Source organism: Callospermophilus lateralis, chromosome 2 (assembly GCF_048772815.1).
Source record: "Callospermophilus lateralis isolate mCalLat2 chromosome 2, mCalLat2.hap1, whole genome shotgun sequence".
NCBI classification, from domain to species: domain Eukaryota; kingdom Metazoa; phylum Chordata; class Mammalia; order Rodentia; family Sciuridae; genus Callospermophilus; species Callospermophilus lateralis.
Genome location: NC_135306.1, coordinates 138,975,323 through 138,998,932, shown reverse-complemented (window position 1 = coordinate 138,998,932; position 23,610 = coordinate 138,975,323). Strand labels below are relative to the sequence as shown.

At 33.8% G+C, this 23,610-nt stretch overlaps 1 protein-coding gene across 6 annotated transcripts in view; it reads right to left on the bottom strand.

Annotated features, from left to right (window-relative positions):
- Picalm (phosphatidylinositol binding clathrin assembly protein) overlaps nucleotides 1-23,610 on the bottom strand; it is a 100,017-nt gene that overhangs the window by 59,633 nt on the left and 16,774 nt on the right. For all 6 annotated transcript variants that reach the window (XM_076846562.1, XM_076846557.1, XM_076846559.1 and 3 more), the window contains exons 2-4: nucleotides 8,031-8,173; nucleotides 4,155-4,230; nucleotides 1,155-1,257 (exon numbers count right to left, since the gene is read on the bottom strand). In XM_076846562.1, coding sequence (XP_076702677.1) covers nucleotides 1,155-1,257; nucleotides 4,155-4,230; nucleotides 8,031-8,173 — 322 coding nt within the window. The remainder of the gene's footprint in view (nucleotides 1-1,154; nucleotides 1,258-4,154; nucleotides 4,231-8,030; nucleotides 8,174-23,610) is intronic.

Here is a 23,610-nt window from a genome sequence, read left to right as displayed (position 1 = left end):
TTCAAAGGACACCATCAAATCAATGAAAAAAAAAAAAGATACAGAAGGGAAGAAAGTATTTTCAAATCATATGTGATCAAAGGACTGGTATCCAGATAGTCCCAGAATATAAAGCAGTGTCCTCTTATCCACATACAATAAATCCCAAAATACCCAGTGGATATCTGAAACTGCATATAAACCCTATATATAACTATAGGTAACTATGCTCACTATTATTAGCCATCAGGGAAATGCAAACCCCAAATCATAAGACACAATTGCACATCCAGTAGGATGGCTACAATTAAACAAGAACAAAAGTCAAAAGCCCAGAAAATAATGAGTTTTGGCAAGTATATGGAGAAACTGGAAATCCCACTCTCTACTAGTAGGAATGTAAAATACTTCAACTGTTTTTGAAAAACAGTTTGGCAGTTGCTCAAAATGCTAAAACCAAGAGTTACCATATAGTCCCAGCAATTCCACTCCTACATTTACACCCAAGAGAAGTCAAAAGATAATCCACAAAAAATCTTGTACAATTATGCTCCCAGAAACATTATTCCTAATAACCAAAAAGCAGAAACTCCTTGAATGTCTATCCACTGATAAACAGAGAAAAGATATGGTATTTATCAATGAATAAATACTACCTGGCTACAAAAAGATATGAAGTTCTGATATATGCTATAATATTACACCTAAAATATATTATGCTAAACAAAAGAAGCCAGACATAAAAGAGCACATATTGATTAGCTCAATTTATAAGACCCGTCCAAAAGAGTAGATTCAAGGTCACCAGGATCTGGGGGGAAAAGGGAATGAGAAATGGGAAATGACTGCTAACGGGGTACTGAAAATGTTCTGAAATTAAATAATGGGGATAATGTCCAGAACTTTGTAAATACATTAAAAAACAATAAATCAGAGATTTTAAAAGGGTTATTTTTATATTATGTGAACTATATCTTAATAAAGCTAATATAAAATTTTTTAAAACTTGAAAAATCCTTCTACAAAAATTATTTGTCATCCTTCTTCAAAGAAAAATGAATTTCATCTTTCAAAACTAACTAAATTCCATATTCCATAATCTTTAAAAACTCCCATGTTTTTTACATTAAATATTCAAATTAATCAATTAATTCAAAAAAGAAAGCATAACTCACCCTCTCTTCACTTTTGTGAAATCAAATGCAACTTGTCTGTATGAAACTGCTTTTTCATTTAAATATCTACTATACCGCCTAATGAATGTAGACATGTCATATCCTGTAAGAAAAGAAGGTTTTCATAAATGATTAAAATCTCAATTTGTCTATAAAACTCACTTATTCAAGTTATAATGTCTTGATAATACAAATCAATTTAGTAATGTAAATTAAGTAACTAATGAATAACATTTTCACATTAAATTCTGTAAGAATTCACTTTTTTTTTTTTTTAATTCAGCATCGCTATTTTGTCCAGACAGGCAACAAACTCATGATCCTCCTATCTCAGCCTCCAGACTGCCTGGGATTAAAGGTGCATATTACCATGCCTGGCAAGAATACATATTTTTAAAATCAGGTATGTAATATGTGACCTGAAAAGCCCTTTTCAGTAAATTTCACTAAAATAAGAAGTCTGTTTCACTTTTGATCCACATTCCTATTCCTTATTCAACAGAAAGTGGAAGAACATGTTTCTCTTACACAACTCAATAACCTCACAATTCAAATTTAACATCCTTTGGAACTGAATTCCCATTCCTCAAATTACCTAACAAATTTTATAATTTTTATACTTGAAGATAATTTCAATCCAAGATTTACATCTTGAAAAATATTATCCTTACAGAAAACTTGAACATGAAGTTTTTAACCTTATAAATTTCCGTGGAAAACCTTTATTTTCTCTAGAGATACTGTTCCTGCTCCCCTATATGAATATTTTCAATGAAACCTTCTAAATGAACACAAATCTTTCTAATATTTTTGCTTCATCAAAATCACATCATTTGAAAACTTTAGCATCATAAAATGTCATGTTATAAAAAATCCTTTGTTAGTTATTGCATGACTTGAGAAGTCCATTTTAACTCAACTAACAAATTTAACTGTATTTGATCACTCCTGTACTTTAAAAAGGTAATACCTGAAAACAACTGAAAAATGAGACTAGATTTAGCAATGGTCACCACTTTGTTCAACAAAAATTTATTGAGTGCCCCCCATCCAGCACACAAATTCAGTGACCTGATGATCCACTGGAGAAAAATTAGTGAACAAAAATTTTTCAAAGTACACTTTCCCCATCTGGCCACATACCTCTAGTGCACATTAATGTTAAATACTCATGTTCCTCAGCTCTTTGGTTCATATTATTTCCTCTAATCTATTCTACTCCATCCTCTCTGGTAGGAGAAACATCTTTCATCATTCAAGGCTCAGCTTCTTTGGAACATTCCTTAACTGTTCTATAAAAACTCATTCAAGTTATAATGTCTTGATAATACAAATCAATTTAGTAATGTAAATTAAGTAACTAATGAACTGCCTTGACAGTATTCTTACTCCAAACACAACTGGTAGCTATCAGTAGTACAACATGTCTATTCTACTCACTAGAGTAGAATTTTATTTCTATATGCCCAGTGAATATTTAATATAGCAGAAAATACATCAGCTATCAAAATTACTTTTCAAAAACATCACTAAATTACATGTTTTTAAATATTATTGTTTTGTCTTAACAATCTCTTTAAGAATGAGACAAAATGGTTTAATACACATGTCCAAGTAAGGTTCTTGTGTATTATTAGCTACTAATTTCCCATTTCCTTACTGATAAGGTTTTAAGAATTTTATTCCTTTTACATAAAGAATAGTTTTAAAGGCCTTTTCTAGAGCAGTGGTTTGCACACTGTTTTCCACAGACTTTTAAAGTTCTAAAATAAGGAAAGTAGCAGCAGAAATAAAAGGATAAGTAGGGAAAGGACGAGTTTCTTCCATTTTCCCCAAATCAGAGAAGCCCCATATTTATTTGTTAGAGATTCTTGTTTTCTGGGTAAGATTTCATTTCAAAAGAGGGATCTATTGCTTCATTTCCCCCCCTTTTATACCTCTTATTAAAATAAGATGAATTGTGTAACATGACACATTTACCAGTCTTCCAGAATCCAAGTAGTATTTCCATTTAACTATGGAAATACTATGAACTATGCGGCCCCTAACATAAAACACTAAATCCCAATGATTTTATTTCTACAAGACAACTAGCGCAATCACTAGAATAGTCTCAATGTCTTAAGACTTGGTTTATTCTGATCCAACTTGACCAAGTTGTACTTTCTTTATATCATACATTTCCCCTGCTTAAGCCAATTCACTTCCTCATCCATTCTCAAAGACTAACACAAGTCTCACCTTCCCTAAAAACATTTCCCCAATTAAGTCTCACTTTAATATTCCCAAATCATTTGGTACATCATTTATACAGTTCATCCTAGAGCTCACATTCTATAATGCTAAAGCCTAGTTTTGGAGATAAGTACAATAGATTCCATTAAGACAGAATGGGCATGGATGGCAATAACAGAACATGGCAGTTTCAAAATTACCAAATTAAAAGTAAAATAATAGCTGTGTGTACCAATGAGCAATTCATCTAATACCATATTCACCTAAGCTACTAAAACATAATATTTCAGTTGTATTTCTTAGAATTAAACATAAAATAATGAACAATAACAAAAATAGATACATGGTATCTCCCATGTTCCACACATTGTTCTAAGCACTTTACAATTAGTTATTAACTACATCTTTAAGCCTATTGAATAGGAACTATTATCATTCCTGACTTTACAGATGCAGAGAGGTAAAATGGCCTGCTGAAGTTCACAAAGCTGGTAAGCAACAAAGATGAGATTCAAATCCAAGCAATCCAGCTCCAGAATCCATGCTGTCAATTAACTACCCTATACTGCCTCTCAGAGTTTTGGGGGTGTCAGGTATTGAAATCAATCTTCATTTTCAAATTGAAAGCTCCTCCCCACTTACCCCTGCAAACTTCACTAAAATGTAATGTTTAAAACAGTACATGTTCTAAAATACAAGGTTCAATTCTGTGGTAATCATATGTGATTACTCTCAATATTCTAAAATGAATTAAGTTGTCTTTACCTTGCAATCCACTTTTATCCAAAAAATTGCTTAAGTTAAACAATGTGTTCCTGGATGCCAAATACTGAATAAAACGCTGGAAAACAAACAAATAATTATATCAAATTAAGGTGCTGCCATCTCACAAACTCTAATCTGAAAATCAGGAGGAGAAATTATGGTTAACACATTCCATTGAGTTTACAAAGTTTAAATTTCTATTTTTTAATTTAAGTTTAAATTTCTCATTCTCACTTATCCCATCAAATAGTTACCAAGACCTAACTAGGAATGTATAAGCCTATTGTCCACAGCTATAGTATTAAAGTCAAAATAATAAAAGGAAATAGGTAGTTTTAATTAGGAGCCAGTGATTCTCAATTTACTGAAGTGTATTAGGATCATAGCTAATCTCATATGTAGATCTCATCTGTGTTTTATTTATTTACTTGTTTAGTTTTTGTGAGAGGGTTTTGTTACCTCGGCTCTCAGTCTAGCCTTAAGCAATCCTCCCACCTTAGCCTCTCAAGTAGCTGGGACTAAAGGTGTGTACCATATTGCTCAGCTCACATCTGTATTTCAGTTACCTGTGTCCCAAAATTTTATGACTTTAAAAAAAAAAAATTCCTAATCATACAGAAGAACAATATTACAGAGAGCCTTTTACACACAGTCCAGGCTAAACACATTAACATATTCACTTCAGATCTTGTCCTATGATACTTTAAGTTCTTTTGTTTTAAGTTTTTTTCAATAACAAAACATTATCCATTTCATTGAAGACATATACCTTCAATCTCATTCCTCTCAAGCCCTCTTTAAAAATTGTTTTTGAAGCAAGTATGTATCAAATACTTTTTTGAAGCAAGTATACATCATTTCACATTCTTTTCCACAATTTTTACTACATGTGTAAGTATCTATAAATGTAATCTTGTTTTCTATTTTAAATTTATGGAAACCTTATATTTATATTCTTTTGTCATGAATTTTTTAAAAATATTTTTTAGTTGTTGATGGACCTTTATTTTATTTATTTATATGTGGTGCTGAGAATGGAACCCAGTGCTTCACACATGGCTAGGCAAGCACTCTACCACTGAGCCACAACCCCAGCCCCTTGTCATGTATTTTTTTTAAAACATATTTTTTTAGTTGTAGATGGACACAATACATTTACTTTATTTGTTTTTATTTTTAATGTGGTGCCAGATGGTCGAAACCAGTGCCTTACACATGCTAGGCAAGCGCTCTACCACTGAGCCACAACCCCGGCCCTTTTGTCATATTTTTAACTCAAATTTTATTCATTTAATCTATGTGGATCTAGTGTACTCATTCAAATGATGTAGTGTCTCATTATGTATTCATTTCTTAATTTACAGATAATTAAGTTCTTTCCAACGTCCACTTTTATTATTAATGGTGCACTAACATCTTTGAACTTGGTCTCTGTGTAACTACTTAAGCAAACTCAGGATATATACTTAGGGTTGAAAGTTGATCTTTCCAAAATATTGTCAAAATGTTCTCCAGTTAGTTTACTACCTTAATTTCCTTTACACACAACTTCTGAAACAGCTAAAGAAATGCATTTCAGCTTCACGTTCTCCCAAGGATTCCTTTTTTATATTTATTTTTAAAACTTTTTAAATACATGCTGAGGCTTATAATAAACTCGGATGTACACAATCACCCCTGACTCAATTATGTTTACCTGAGATTATCCCAAATTAACATACCAGGACTCTGAAAACCAATTTGTGAATTGAAGATTCATGTTTCATCATCTTCCTAAAATAATCTGTTTCAAAAAGAACTTAAAATATCCTAGGACAATTATCAGTATATTTTTTTAGGCTTTGATAATATTCTTCTTAACCATTACATTCTAGAAATGAATGTAAATATTTTAGTCTATCAACCTATTTCATCCATGTCTTTGGGGATAATAATCTAAATTTTCTTAGTCCTTTCTAAATTCATCATTAACATTTAAATACAAAGACATGGCTTTAGTCAAGTTTTGATCATATATCCAACATTATCCTAATAATACTGAAACTAAGTACCACTTCATCAATCTAGCAAATAAAAGGCTACACAGATTCTCTCATAGTCTAATAACATCTGCCATCAAGAAAACCTCAGAAAAAACAAAAAAAAAAGAAAACCTCAGAGTTGTAAAAGCTAGCATAAAATAGAGCACAGTATGAATTTACCTTGCTGCTTAAAGGAAACTAAGCAGGAAACTAAACTTGTTTTTATCTAAAAACAAAACAATAAACCACCCTGAAATGCTTTCCCCTGTCAGTCAACTGTATAGAATGGCAGTCCACTTTCTGTTTTTTCATTATCATCACTGTGCCTTCATACTTAAAACTTGTGAAAGCCATGACCAATTCTGTGTCTCTTTATATGGCACTGTTGTTGGTTATATATGTGGCTTTTTCTTTTAAAGAATAAACTACATTTATTTGTACACACCCACACCCACCCACCCCCCCACACACAGTAAAAAAATAAGCCTGAAATTCTTCAGAATAATCGCAATCTATGTAAACATATTCTAAATAAAATTGAAACTATTAACCCTAGTTAAGACCAAAATGTTTTAAGTTTACATTTAAGTTAGTATATGCAAACATTTCTACTGGCTCTGAAAACTGGTTATAATAAACTGGAAAGCAATCGAGCAACATATGTCCTAAAAATGGTTGTAAATGTTGAATTACTAATCAAATTTCAAGTAACAAGTAATGCTTCTAGAAACAATTTTTTTAAAATTTAAACTACAAATAAAATTACTCAATGAAGCAATGAATAATCAGAAAATGAAATTTCCAACAAGGGGTATAATCAAGAAAATTGTGAAATAAATTTGAAAAGATACAACAAAAGACAGACAATAATACTTAGATTGTAACATTATATAAATAAGCTAACTATAGCTACTAAAAATACAAACACCTTTAGACAAGGAGCACACGGAAATACCAAAATGAGGAAATAGTAAGATTTGTTGGAATGATCAAGTTTTGGGTAAACTGCTGCTTTAATTTTCTGAACTTCATTAATGCTGCATTGGTATCTGTCAGAGAATAGAGTTCATGAGAAACGCTCAAAGTAACAAGTGATGCATGTCACAAAGTTATGCTCAGAAATCTAATACCAACAACTAAAGTCCCTCTTTATCTCTATGACAGCTTTCTTAGGCTGCATTTTAAAAATTCTAATAGCAATATATGTTTATCTCCTTTCATTCAACTGTTCTTAGTTCCTCTGACACAACTTCACAAATAAAGTACAGTAGGCTGAGAAGACTACTGAAGGCTAAAATCCAAAAATTGGCTATTATCCTACCACGGAAAATAAGACTACTCTCCAAACAGAAAATTGCAAAAACTTTTATGTCTTGTTACCCTTCTAAGCAACAAAGTCTTCAGGGACACCTTTCTGTTAAGAAAGGTATCTGCAATCAGTACCTCTCAGCAAAATGCCAACTTAATCCTCAAAATAATTATTGAAATATATGAAGTACTTCCACAACCATATGAGATCAAACAGAAATCTGACTGGGCTATAATAAAACATCAAGTGGACATAGATGAATCTCTAATCTGTAAATGAGGATTGCAGAGATCAGTGCTGCTCCTGAACTTATCTCTTAAAATTATCTTTTCTTCTTGATCGCATTATTTAATCATCTATACTCTGATCCATATTCTGCTTTCTACACCATCTTTCCTTGAACTGCAGGGTCTACAAGTATATTCCTGGCTATACATGTTGCCCTTTTTATATATGTTTCAGTTGCTGAAGTTATTGTTGAAGTTTCAGTGTGAAACAAGCTAAATTATCATCACATCAATACACTTGTTAACCAAAAATTCTTACCTCATTTCCATACACCATCAGATGGTGAGTTGTAATGAGAGATTTGAAGACCACCACCCAACTACTGTTAGTAGTTCTTTCAAATAAACTGTCTGCCAACTGTGGGATGTTCACATTCATCTCATTTGTGCACTGAATTAAGTCTGCAATTAAAAAAAATAGAAGATTAATTTACTCTCTGGTTTTAATTTACTGTTAATGCCAGACTGGCATATAAATGTGAAAAATTCAACAAAGTGGAACAACAGACAGACTGGAGAATTTAAAACTCTTTCAGGAGAGTAACTGAGACACCATAAAGAAGCAGGTACTGATTAGAATTATTTAAGTGATCAATAATATGAGAAAGTGAATCAAACGTTTTTAGGAAATAATTCATCCTCAAGTGCTTTATTTACCTCAGAAGGACCTGTTTCAAGAAGGCCTTGAGGGATTTTTAGTTCTCTTACTATTACAAACTGTTAAAGTTTGTAATAATACTGGTATTATTCATTCTTTTAATATTAAGTTGTTAAGTAAAACTTTATCTTTAAAAATATTTTTAAAGAAATCATATATAAAAAGATCTGAACAAACTGAAGGTCAGCTACCTTTACTAATACCTGTCCTAGAGCACTGTGTGCACTAAGAGGAAGATAACAGAGCAGACTTTTGTTCTGTGATTGGGTAGAAACTGAGTTTGTTTATGTAAAATATTTCTCATTATTCTTTCCCCTCAATTTTCCTGAGTTAGCTCAGGTATCAGTTGATACCAACTATTTAATGCTAATAATTGGAACTGACAATGAAAAATTTCTTACTGCATGAATTTGGCAATCAGAAATGAGTCAGACTTATACAGCATTACTTTGAAAACTGTTGAACCAATAAAAGTTCCAATTTCACATTTCAAATTCAAAAGCATTACAATAAAATAGGCAAACAACTGTTTTCAGCACCAAAACTGGGTGGGGTGGGGAGATTCTCAATGAACCTACAGTCTACTTAAAGACAATGAGTGGAAGACCAAAAAATGAGTATAAAATATGATGTATAACTATCTCGGCTCTAACTACCATTAAAGGAAAAAAATTAAGTTATATGTGAGTCATTAGTAATGTGTCCACTCTTAAAATCTTCAGTCCATAATGATTAACAATGAATTCAAAGGACCTAACTTGATTGCTAGAAGTGACAATATAAGTAAGAACATTTATATCTTATAATCTTTCAAAATGTTTGCTCTGGTAGGTGCAATTAATATACAGAGTAACAAATGCTAAACAATTGCATTTCGCAGCTACCCTGGCCAACACTGCTTAAAGAACAAAGCACAAAGCAGTCAGAGTGCCCATGGATCAGCAGAATGACAAAAGGTTTTCACAATTCAGACTATTTGCAACAAAAATTAAATAGCACATTCAACTTAAGCATGTATGCTTCTGAGAATTAAAAAATAAAATTTTATCTGCCTTCCCTTAATCTTCATGGGAAGATTCTATGACACGGAACATATTTGCACTCGTCTCCTTCCAAATACCTTCCAAATATACTCTACTAAGGGCAAAGCCTACCTTTGCTCATTTTAATCTTTTAACATTTCAAATACATCATCAAAATTCTGATGTTACTTGCTTCTTCATTATAAAAAGCTATATTCCTGGCTTCTCTTTTCCCCTTTACATTTAGCATTATAGGCCTTGAAAGTTCTATATTCTTCCAGAAACCATCCTAATAAAATATTTAATTCTTAAATGTAGTAGCTACTTCCTTGCAATGGCATCAATAGTGATTTTACTCCTCAAGAATATTTTTTCTTTCAAAATTTAACCTGTCACAAAATTTGTCATAATAATTCCAAAAGTGCTCCTACCTCTGTATGTGTGTATCCCCAAGATCACATTAGTAACCAAATAATTTTGATTCAACCTCTTAAACTTCTTAGAACACCCATTTTCTTCTTTTCATTCCAGTGCCAAAGCCAAAACTGAGATCTTATTTATTTAACAAGAGAATATGTGCTACCCACCTTGAAAGCATTCAGAAATTGGGGAATGAGAATTATCACGATGGAATTTTACTGGCATTAATATTAAAGAGGGAGATTAACTATCCTGCAATACACCAGAAGTACTCCACAATTAAAGATGGCCCCCGAGCTGACTGGTCTCCTTTGGATTATACCTGATTTGGGGTCTTGCCAATTCCACATTTCCAACCATTCTCCTAAACTGGAACTGGCCACAGAATGACCTATAATACAACACTGTCACAGTCTAATCTAAATGATATCCCTAATGCCTAACCGATGGGGAAAATACCTCCTGCCCTCCATATCCTCCTTGAATCTTAGCCTCTAACACAGAACCACTTTCCAGTTTTCTGTTATATGCCTTCTACTTCATACCTGAATCTGATCATTCCTGCAAAAGACTTCCTATTTAGTGAAGCCTTTCCCTCCATAAACCCTCCAATGTCACTAAAATTGACATATTAGTTCACACTATAAAATCATTTTTCCACACTACTGTTATTTACTTCTAAATAATTCTCTTCTACTAGAGACCTTAAAAGTCTATAAATGTTTTATTCTTCATCAGAGATAAATTGATTGCTAAGATTAGTCCGAGCCTTACAAGGATACAGATTTGTTTCAACTACCGTATTATTTACCTATATAAACAACATGATCTACAATGTATGTATATATACTGTACTATATCAGGTATCAAATGTGTGTATATATACACATATATTTATACAAATTTCCCTTTGTGATCTGTTCTCCCCTCTGCAGGCCTTTGCTTCAGCTATACCAATACCTTCCTTCACAATGCTGCACAGATGCTAAGCACTGTTACCTTGGATACTTGGCACTGTTGTTTCTTCTGCATAGAATCCTCTTTTCCCAAGTATTTGCTTGCTCCCTCATTTTATTCCTATAGATCTATGCTGATAAGTCACCTTATCAGATAAACTTCCTTGAATATTTATACAAAATAACAAAGCCTTAAAGACTACCTGCAAATGCTCAATATTACCCTTAGTCTACTTCATTTTGCCCCAAAGCATGTACTTCTACCTAACTCATGTTAATTTAATGTATGTATTTCGCTACTAAAATGTTTTTAAGTCCCATGTGGGCAGGATTGTTTTGTTTTCTACCTCACATTAAGTGGTCATTCTTTGTTTTTGTTGTTGTTCTAAATAAATACATTTGTTTTAATATGCATATGGACACTTACTGTGATATTTTAAGAAAGTATCCAAAACAGTATTTCTTACATAGACTAAACCAACATTCTACAACTATTAGTACAACTTGTTATTCCCCCAAAATTGAAAAACAAACCTAAGGCCAATACATGTGCAAATTTTCAAATTTCAAGTTAAAGAAGATATAACAAATAGAAGTTTTCATTGTAATACTTTTTATATAAACTGCATTGTGGCCACCTGTAATCCCAGCTGCTTAGGAGGTTGAGGCAGGAGAATTACAAGTTTAAAGCCAGCCTCAGCACTTAGCAAGACCCTATCTCAAAATTAAAAAGGCCAGAACATGATTCGATAATTAAGAAAGAGCCCCTGGGTTCAATCCCTGGTACCATAAATAAATTAAAAAATAAGGTACAGTAGGCTTACATATGACCACATATTAAATCTGAAGTATAACTCCGCAGGCTAAAAAAACACTTTACAGGGCTGGGGTTGTAGCTCAGTGGTAAAGTACTTCCCTTGCATGTGGAAGGTACTGGGTTCAATCCTCAGCACCACATAAAAATAAAGGTATTATGTCCATCTACAACTAAAAACACATTGAAAAAAAAAACTTCACATATTATAGAACAGGAAAAATAAGAATTCATGCCCAGATTATGAGTCAAAATAGATCAAATACAAAACCAAAGTTGTACAAATGTTACTGCGGGTAAGGACATTACTAAATAAAGTTACATAAACTCTGCAGTATATACTTTCCCATAGTACTTTAACTCAACCAGTAATTTTCTCCATGCAGTTATTTCTCCTCTGTACAATATTCCTACCACAGTGGTAACCTGAAAATTCTTCCAAGTTTGACTCCAACAACTCAGGAGGGAAATGTTTTCCCCACCTCTGACTAACCAAAAGCAAATTGCTCTAAACAAAGATCATAAAATAAATACCATGAGAATATCAGTAGTTACTGCTTGTCCTACTCTTCTTTTGGTGCTGGGGATTGAACCCAGGGCCTTGTGCATGCAAGGCAAGCACCCTACCAACTGAGCTATATCCCCAACTTGTCCTACTCTTACTTCAGGAGAAAATATTTCTTAAAAGGCAAAAACTTGGCAACAGTTTTCCTTACTAATCAAAAAGGTTTCAGAATGATACCCTATATCTTCCTTTATTTATCTTGAGAATATAAAAACTGAAGTATCCCAAATACAATGAACAATCCCAAATCTCACACTCAAAAAAATAAGTAACACATGGCATGTATGTTCAAACAATGAGAACATCTAGCATGAAGAAAGAGCATGAAGAAACTAGGCCAACCACTACAACAAAACAGAGAAGCCAGGCACGGTGGCGCTCAACTGTGATCCCAGCACCTAGAGAGGCTGAGACAGGAGGATCATGAGTCCAAAGCCAGTCTCAGCAAAAGTGAGGGGCTAAGTAACTCAGTGGGACCCTGTCTCTAAATTAAAATAAAAAACAGGGCTGAGAATGTGGCTCAGTGGCCAAGTGACTTTGAGTTTGATCCCCAGTACCAAAAAAAAGAGAGAGAACCAACTCCTACCATACAAACAAAACACTCTCATTTTTAATACTTACTGTCCCCAAAACAATGTCTGAGTTAGAGAAAGCAGATGTTAATTAACTAAGTTTACGTAGGAAATGTTCTTATCCAGTTAAGGTCACAGGAACTCACTAAAAAGTGACAGATTTATGACTAGAATTAATTTTTGTAACTACTTTAAAACATGCAAAGTGAAAGTTCAATTTACTACCCAATTTAAAGCAACTCTTAAATTTTTTACTTAAAAACAAAACCAAAAGAAAAACAATGGAAGCACAAAACAGTATATTCATATTTAAGGGAAAATTTTCAGCAAAGTACAAAAAATTCAGACCAGTTAAATTAAGCTCATAACCACATTCTTAGTGCTGATCACCAGTTTCTACTGACCTCCTCAGGCAGAGTTCACAAACTTTTTAGAAACTTAAGTTAGGGCAGAGTTCACTTCTACAGAAAGCAAGGCAACCTGGACAGTGGCATGCACCACTGGAATACAGTGTTGTTGAATTTCCTGGTAAAAAGGCACTTGATCATTAGGTTCTAAAAAACAACTATGCTGGGGCTGGAGTTGTGGCTCAGTGGCAAAGTGCTCACTAGCACTTGTGAGGCATGGGGTTCAATCCTCGGCATCACATAAAAATAAATAAAATAAAGTTATTGTATCCATCTACAACTATAAAATACTTTTAAAAAAACAAAAAGAAACTATAGGAACCAGGGTTGTGGCTCAGTGGTAGACTGCTCACCTAGCACACATGAGGCACTGGGTTCAAACCTCAGCACCACATAAAAATGAAATAAAGATATTATGTCCACCAAAACTAAAAATTAAATATTAAAAAAAAAGAAGCTATGCTAATACCCAAGTCAGATTTTCTAAAACATTAGCCTGGCTAAAAACAGTATGAACCAACATTTCATAATCATTTAACCAAATGCTAGTATTCCTTTCAAAGGGGTTATTTTGAAAGATAACCTTTTGTTCTGGTTTTTTTAGGGGGCTGGGGATTAAATATACACCCCAAGCATTATATCAATAATCTGTATCTATGTATAGGTACTACCACAATGAGGTCTACTATGAAGCTAAAGGCTTTTGGGCTATAAAGATAATAGCCCAAAAGATAATTATAGCCCAAAAGATAATCTTTTTGTAATTGCCCCCACAGGGCAATTACCAGGCAAGATGGTGAATGCTTATAATCCTAGTGGCTCAAGAAGCTGAGACAAGGGAATCACAAGTTCAAAGTCAGCCTCAACAACTCATCAACCCTAACCATGTATCAAAATAAAAAATAAGGGGTGGGGGGACCATGGCTAGGGATGCAGCTCAGTGGTTTAAGCACCTCTAGGTTCAATCCTTGGTACCAAAACAAAAAACAAAACAAAACAAAAACCCAATTGACTTTAGTAATTGGAGATATACCCTATTTGGAAGGCAAATTACAAATATCACTTCACTGATCACATCTCTGAAATATTTCCTGAATGGGAATATAAATAAAAAGAACAAATACCAGAAAATAGAAAATGGGCAATAAGAAAATGGTTTCTAAGATTTTGACATAAAGTGTCAATGTTTTTTCATATAGCAAAAATTTTAAATTATTTAACATTAGAAAATGTTCAAGTTGAAGTCAGACTTAAACTAATGAAAAATAGACACATTTTTCTCTACATAAATGTCAAAATGTCTACGAAATTAAATAAACAGTTTTAATTCTTATTCTATCAATTATTTTTTTCTGTAAGAAATCAGAAAAAAATTATGGTCCAAATTAAGAACTCCTAAAATTTTATCTTTAAATTTTGTGGGGTTACTGGCAAAAACACAGTACTATATGTTTATTTTTATATAATTTCATTAGAATTAACTTAAAAAATATGCTCATTACAAACTGACTTCTACCTTAAGAAATTTATCTAACCAACATATTAACTGGATAATGACAAAGTATATGAAATGCTGAATACAAGTGTCAGGAATTGTGTTACTATGAAAAGAAGAAAGAGGGACATTTAGGTTATTTTTTATTGTCTCAAAAGACAAGCCAGACAAGATGGTACATGCTATCCTAGCTCAGGAAAGGATGGGGAAGTTCATGCAGGGTGATCACAAGTTCCAGGTCAGCTTGGGCAACTTAATGAGACCCTGTTTCAAAAATTTAAAAAGGAGATGGGGACATAGCTCAGTGGTTGAGTGCCCCTGGGTTCAATTCCCACTTCTGCAAATTAAGAAAAAAAAAAAAATTAATGAAATGTAACAAACGAGACATGTACATGTATAAAAAGTAGTAATATTCTATTTAGTCTAATTTTTGATGTGGAAATAATAATGTGGAAGAACTGTTAGCAATCTACAGATAGTAATTGCTTTTTCAGGTTTTTGCTAACCCACATTTCTGTCTGGTCACTACAGTGACAATATAAACTGCTTTAATAGAACGACTACTTCAAGGAGAGGACATAAAGTTTCTTAAAAAAGGCATATTTCTAGTTGGCAAAGGACCAACATTCTTTTTATCTGTAGCAAAGGAAAGGAGAAAAAGGAACATACAGAGAAAAAAAGAATTCAGTTGGAACTTAGATATACAAAGCCAGTCCTTTTTAGTATCTGGTTGGAATTGCACCTCTTAAGTCATGGCTGAACATAAGCCAAATTTACTGAACTGCTTATACATCAACTTTAAAAGTACAAAAGAAATTCTTTTAGTTAATGGAGTCATTATGTAACTGCCCTAAAATTTTAATCAACACACAAAGCATCATTTTCAAGTCATCCCAACCTACTATCTTAAAATGTTATCTTTATTTCTTTATTGGTCTCTTCACCCATTACTATGACATAAATATAAAAAAAAATACAACAAAAGCAAAATCTGTAAGTTGTGAAAATGCTCTATAGAAAAAAATATACTCTCAGGATTCACTGCCACTGACTGACATGTTCTAGTCAAAGAATTGCCTCCCTCCTTCATTATCAAAATGTTTTCACGTACCATGTAAGCCTTCCTAATATAAGATCTGAAAGCTTACCTAGGACTGCTTCTTGGCATTCTGGTGTGCTCTGCATTCCTAACACTAGGTGGCAGACAGAACAGAGAGACCACAAAAGCTGGCAAGAAGAGAGATGGGTTCAGGCTCATCTACGGAAAATTTCCCTAATGTTGAGATTGTTTAGGATTCCATTCTACTGCTCTGAAATGGTGATTTCCAAACCCTGACACCCTCATTTTACCCCAGATTCCAAATAAGGATCTCAGAGATGAGGAAAAATTATACTTTTTCAGCACTTCCTCAAAGAATTATGGTTTCTATGTTGATTTTTATCAGAAAATATGACAACAAAAACGTCATAGAATAAAAACTCATCACTTAATAAAAAATTAAAGTATTTATTTAAATGGAATAGAAAAACAAAATAAAAGCATTACAGTGTTCTAACAAAAAAATAAAGTGGCTTTCTCTTCTTTGAAGATTTGAAGTTTCGGAATTAATAATCACACCTACAGGAAAGAAAACATAGTAAGTATCAAGTAATTTAAAAGCAAATTTTGTATGTCAATATTCAGACTATTTCTTTCTATTCTAAGAACTCACTAGTAATTAATTAGCTTAATAAGGAGATAATTACCAGGATTCTCAAAAACAATATAGAACTAGATCAGAAACACAAAACCTGCTTCCCTAAGCAAAATGAAAGGTCAACTAATAATACACTATGAGCACTGTACTTACCTCCTCCAAAGGTGTAAACTAGAATATTCCAGAGAACGAAGAGCACAAAAAAAGGACTGAAAGAATTCTCCTTAATTCCAACAAGACCAGGAAAAAGGAACCAAAGCTCGAGAGGCTCTGTAAATGCAGATTAGAGTACTACAGAGAGAAAAAAATTATCTGGAGAAGAGTGTTATTAGTTGGGAATAACCAAGTGTCCGGGGTTTATTTATTTAATTTTTGGGGGAGGAACGGTTCTGGTTCATACATAATGTCCCAGTGTCACATTTACCCTTATAAGTGACACATTTTAGACAACAACTTATATACCACTTTACTTATAAGTGGCCTAATAAAAGTTTAGATGTAGCTAAGGAATTAATATACAAGGGCTGGGGATGTGGCTCAAGTGGTAGCGCACTCGCCTGGCATACGTGCGGCCCGAGTTCGATCCTCAGCACCACATACAAACAAAGATGTTGTGTCTGCCGAAAGCTAAAAAAATAAATATTAAAATTTTTTCTCTCTCTCTCTCTCTCTCTCTATCTCTCTCCTCTTTAACAAAAAAAAAAAGAATTAATATACAACCACTATCTACTCCTGGTGTACATTCATTTTTCTAAGAGCTCTATATTCTGGTTTATCTCCAGCTTCCCTAAAACACAAACATGCCTCTGTTCTATCCACTTTGTCATCTCATGAACATCATTTAACCTTAACTGCTGGTCCTTTTTTTCACATTTGGAAAATCATCTAATCTCTAATGTCAAAGAAAACTTCTATAGAAATAATGTACACTTTTCTTCTCAGAAAATCAAATAAGGCCTTTTGGGGAGTTTGAGACGTTAGAATGTTTCACATCTATGCTCAAAAATACCTCACACTTAAAAAACATGAAAATGGTCCCAACTAACCAAATCATCCCATTTTTGTTTTAATCAATAAGACAATTCATTACTTTGTTAAAATAAACTCTCAAGATATGTTTGTCTCCTTGTATCCTCCACAATGAGGATACAAGTGCCTTGTACATGTGTTCATATGATGCTATAAATATTTGTGAATTCCATGGCTGAAACAAAAGTCCAATTTTTCACTCATAGACCGGAGTGGGGGTGGGGGAGTAACAACAGGCAAAAACTCTTCCCTGCAGACAAGGTAATATTATTCTCCAACAGCCAAGCCCAATGTCTATAAGTCATGTCCTCTCTTAACAATTTAAATTCTGCCTAGTCAGAGGGAATAATGGATTGTAGTTAGCTTCTCTGCCAGTCTCCCACACCCAGAAAACACAAGCTCTATTCCACATCCCCAATGCCATTAGAACAAGGAAAATCTTTATACTCAACCTTCTTGAAGCCTTGCAAACCTCAGTAAAAACAAAGAGAAATCCCCTTATTCTAAAAATATTCATTACATAGTGTAATATGACAAACAGTATATTAAGAGTTAGAACTATACAAAACAGTGGTTGAATAAAACTCCTGTTATCACAGGGCTTATATACTAGAAAGGGAAGACAATCAGAGAACAAATATATGCTAGTAACTGCTAAGGATTTCTTAGCACTTGGGAGATGATGGTATGTGTTTGGGGGAGGCTGCTATTTACACATGATAATCAGAGAAGGAGTCCCAGATTTAAAAAGAGACTTTAACAAATTAAGACAACAGTGGTAGTGTCACCAGTGGCCTAGAGGCCTGTGGAACTAACCACCAAAATAGCAGGGAAATGTGGTAGCACCCATTCATTCTATACCTCACATCTCTGCTTCACCCTTGACAAACCAAAGACAGTGAATAGGATCTTCATCTCTAATTTTGCAAAGTCTCTAGTTTTATGTAGACGGTAAGTAGAGACAGAGGAAATCTCAAATGTTTATTATACATTTTGAAATTAAAACAATGTGCTTACTTTAAATGAGTCAAAATTTACATCAGTCATTTATTACACTTTATTAAGTGCAATACCTATAGCAAGTAGGCATCAAGTTCACTAAGTAACAAGCAAAAGCCCTTTCTAAAAACATCACTTTCAAATTGCTAGAAACAGTAATGATACAGTTGGAAACAGTAAGCAGCACCTCTCTACATGGCTGTAAGTTGGGAAATAATGCTCTGTAAGTGGAAAAAATGAGCAATTCTATACTTACTGGTAAATTACTATAAAATAAAGCCAAAGTAGTTTTCCTATTAAGTTTAAACTTAAGTTTTTAAATTTCTAAAAGAAGTAATCACTAGGAGACACAAAAAAAACTCCCATCCTCATAAACTTATTACCATACAACTCTTCCTATAAAATTCCACGACCCAGGGCTGGGGTTTGTGGCTCAGCAGTAGAGCGCTCACCTAGATGTACGAGGCTCTGGGTTTAATCCTCGGCAACACATGATTTAATAAACAAAATAAAAGGTATTGTGTCCAACTAAAACTAAAAAATAAATATTAAAAAAAAATTCTATGGCCCACATTCCCTTGTTTCTAGTATAAAAATTAGTCACTTCATTTCCTAATAAATGAGTTTCTTAAAAGACATTATAAAATACCTTCTGAGATAAAGATCTTAAAAGCTACCAAAATTAAAATGAACATGTTACTGTTTTAAACTTAAAAATCCCATGTAAATTATACCTTGATAACAATTTAAGGAAAAGAATATATCCATTCAAATCTAAAAATCCAAGTTTTGGTCATCAAAAAGTCTTTGTTGCTATAGGGCAACAAAGTTATTCCAGACTATACACCAATAAAGAATTTGGTACATTTTATTCAAATCTAAACATTGAAAATAAAGTGTTATTTGATTCCGTATATGTTTAAAAGCCATCAACTACCGGTTATGGTGGCACATGCCTGTAATACCAGAGACTCAGGAATAAGGTTTGCAAGTTAAAAGCCAGACTGGACAACCTACCATGAGACCCTATCTCAAAATAAAAAATTTAAAAAGCATGGGGTAGGGGGCTTTGGGATGGGGATGTAGCTCACCCCTGGGTTCAATCCTTAGTACTGCAAAAATAAATAAATAAAAGTAAAGCCATCAGTCTAGTATGAGACAGCAAAAACTTAAAAGAACTCAAAATATGTCTGAAAATGAGTTACTCATCTATTAAAAGTTAGAAACAATCACAACTTATTAGGCATACTGTAGTGTTAATTATGAACTTGTTTTCCCCTTTAAAATAATTTATTTATTTTAAAATAAAATAAAATTATTATCTTAATAAACAGCATTTTGAGAAGCAGACCTATACTGCTAAAAATTTTAGAAACAACAACAAATATTTAGAAACAAATGTAACATCACTTACTATATGGTACCTAATATCTTCAGTGGGTTTTTCTTTTCTTTAGTTCTGCTACTATGTCCTACCACAGTAATGATGCAGAGATACTAACAATAAAAACACCTTAGGATTAAAACTGTTGATTCTTTCATGCCAGTATCTATACATAAATAAATAATGTTACATATTTTCAAACACAAATTCTACCTGTGGGTATACATGTGAAGAGTCCCTTAAATTAGTGAAAGGATGTATATTTTTCTTGGCTTGCTATGGGAAAGAAAGCAATATAAATCTTCCATGGTCTACACAAATACCAAGAAAAATTTAACTACCTTTCTACCATCATTCTACAATACCAAGCTTTTAACCACCTCCTTTTCTGCCAGGGTGTCAAAGATTCCCCCCAAAATAATTCTTTTCAACTAAAATGCTTATACTATGAATATTTCAAGTTAATCCTTTCCTAAACTTGGTGAAAACTGGAGAACATTAACTAGCTTTTTCTTTTGCTGCTGTTATTAGATACCTTTAAGAATGACTGAGATTGGCAGGTGAGGAAAAGGGATTTCCATTTTTAGCCTTTTCTATGAGATATTCCTTTAAATTTCATCTCTCCCTATCAGAAATTTTCTAACTCACACTTCTTGGCAGTCTATCCTAAGTGCTATTCATTTCTAATCTCTGCCTCAACAACAATAAGGATGCTAATTTCACCATTACTAATGTTCTGCTCTAGGATGTCCTTCTACTTCCATGCAAGGTCCCATTCATTTCCATGTGACAGGATGATAACAGGACCAAGAGACATATCAGAATAAGCAAAAGATCTAGAATCAAATTCCATATTCACTACTAACCATTATAGCATTATGACTTGAGTAATGTTAGTCACTGAGTTTCAAACTCCACATATTAAAAATGGAACACTAATACTTAATTTGAACAATATCCTTTTTATTTTTTTATTTTTATTCAGGAACACTCAAATCACTGAACCACATCCCCAGCCCTTTTTGTATTGTATTTAAAAATAGGGTCTCAATGAGTTGCTTAGTGCTTCACTTTTGCTGGGGCTGGCTTTGAACTGCCATCCTCCTGCCTCAGCCTCCTGAGCTGCTAGGATTACAGGCATGTGCCACCACACCCAGCCTGAACAATATCTTTGACTACAATATCTTTAGGTACTTTTTAAGCTTTAAAGCACCTTTACTAATATAAGATACTGTTGATTTTATTTAGCATCTTATTTTATTGATGTTTTCCCTCATTTTGGTAGACTATTCCTCCCCATGATTTTCCCCATATGATATTATAAAACCACATCACACTCAATGACTCCTGGAAAACCTCTAAAGTCCAACTTCTTCAACTGTTATGGTTCAGATGAGGTGTCCCTCCAAAAGCTCACATGTGAGATGATGCAAAAAGGTTCAGAGGAGGTTGTGAGAAACCTGACACAATCAGTAGATAAAAAGCCCAGATTCAAGCTGGCATCCTGACCCTGACAGGGATTAACTGGTAACTGAAGTGGTAGGGTTTGGCTGGCAAAAGTGGGAATTGGGCATGGCTTTGGGGTATACATTTGATTCTGGACAAATGGAGTATCTCTCTGCTTCCTGATAATGTGAGCTACTTCCCTCTGCCACTCTCTTCTGCAATGATCTTCTGCCTCACCAAGATCCCCTAGGAAAGCAGCCAGCCTTCTATGGACTAAGACCTCTGAAACCATGAGCCCTCAAATAAAACTTTCTCTTCTACAATTGTTCTGATCAGGTCCTTTATTCTCAGCAGCTTCAACTGAGAAGTGTTACAGTAGGTACCTGGCACTCAAAACTAGCAAAATAGACTAGGTGCACTGGCATATGTGTATAACCCAGCTATTCAGGAGGTTAACTTTGTAGAAGGATCCCAAACTCATGGCCAGCCAGGGCAACAGAGCAAAACCTAGTCTCAAAAACAATAAAAAGGTCTTGAGGCGGGCTGGGGATGTGGCTCAAGCGGTAACGCGATCGCCTGGCATGCACGGGGTGCTAGGTTTGATCCTCAGCACCACTTACAAATAAAAAAATAAAGATGTTGTGTCCACCGAAAACTGAAAAATAAATATTAAACAAATTCTCTCTTAAAAAAAAAAAAATGGTCTTGAGGATACAGCTCAGTGGCAGAGCACCCTTTGGGTTCAATCCCCAGTACTACAAAGAAGAAAAAAAAGATTGAAGGAAAATTGAAAGTAGCAAAATAATAACACAAACTAGTGGCTGTGCTGAAACGATAGGTTCTTCAAGCAGTAATCTTTCCATTAAAGGAATGGGTGAAGATACCCATTCATCATATTTATTCCTTCTCTTCCCCATTCCAAATGATGTGAGTGTAGTCATCACCTTCTCTAATTATCCTAAAATCACACATTCTCTGTGTTTAGCTGACAGCAAAACTAACTCCTAATTCAAAGAGTAACCACTTCTTATTTGCCTCACTTTATCATATTCATTGGCGGCATCATTTTTATTCTGGCTACAGTGAACTGAAGTTGACAAATTATAAGGAAAGCAGCACACAATTCAACCCAAGTTGAAAAGGAACTTGTTTCAAAAGTTTTGGGCATTGTCCATCTCCAGATAACTTAGAAATTACAAGCCTTAATCTATATGCAAGTTTAAGGAAGCCAAGAGTGTCCCAGAAGAAAATACCTCAACTCACTAGATATTAGCTGAACAGGCCTTATGTGATTTAGTTACATGAGAAGAACATACAAAGGAGTTTTCCAGTCATCTTTTTTGCCCCAGAGATACAATCATTCCCAATATTTTGCAAGAGCAGAAAGAGTAACTATGTTAAATGGAGCCTCAAAAGCTACAACACATTCTTGGTTGGTCACAAGTTAGGAAAACATAACTGATAAAGAAAGTCAAGGAAAAGGTTTTTCTAGGTTAAATTTATAAGCCAAGGATAGAACATGGCCTAAGCGTTTTTCCTTAAAGTTTCTAATCTCCTGCGGGGCTGGAGGTATGGCTCAAGCAGTAGCGAGCTCGCCTGGCATGTGTGCGGCCCGGGTTCGATCCTCAGCACCACATACAAAAACAAAGATGCTGTGTTTGCCGAAAAAAACTAAAAAATAATAAGTATTAAGTCTCTCTCTCTCTCAAAAAAAAAAAAAAAAAAAAAAAAAAAAAGTTTCTAATCTCCTGATAGGAAGAAATGATTCTCTCCCTGTACAGTACCTTCAGGAGGTTAGACAAGGAGTATCTCCGCCTCCTGAGCTATTCTATAAATAGTTTTTTCTAACTTAGCTGCCAGTTCCAACTCCATAACTAATTTTTTTTAAAACAGTACTTACCTTTTATTGCCACACAGCTCTGATATGCAATATTTCTGGGATAGGCTACAGAAAACTACCCAAAAATAATGCCCTGGGCTTTACTACAGCCAAAACAAGAACAAAAATGAGGGACTACACAAAATCTAAACTTTGTTATTGAATTAATAACCAACACAAATTCCAAAAACAGTAACTAATAGACAAATACATAGTTCTGTGAAGAAAAGTTATAAAAGTTAATGTTGAAAAAAGAAAAAGAAACAAGGAAATTCTGTCTGCTAAATTTGAACCTCTCAATCATTAAGCAACTAAAAGGAAAATGTCACAAATGAGGTTAAGGATAATGTTGGTATATCTTCCAATTCTGAAAACAAAAGGCAAACTTACATGTAAAGAACAAACCAAGGGCTCGGGCTGTAGCTCAGTGGCAGAGCGCTTGTCTAGCACATATGAGGCACTGGGTTTGATCCTCAGCACCACACACACACAAAAA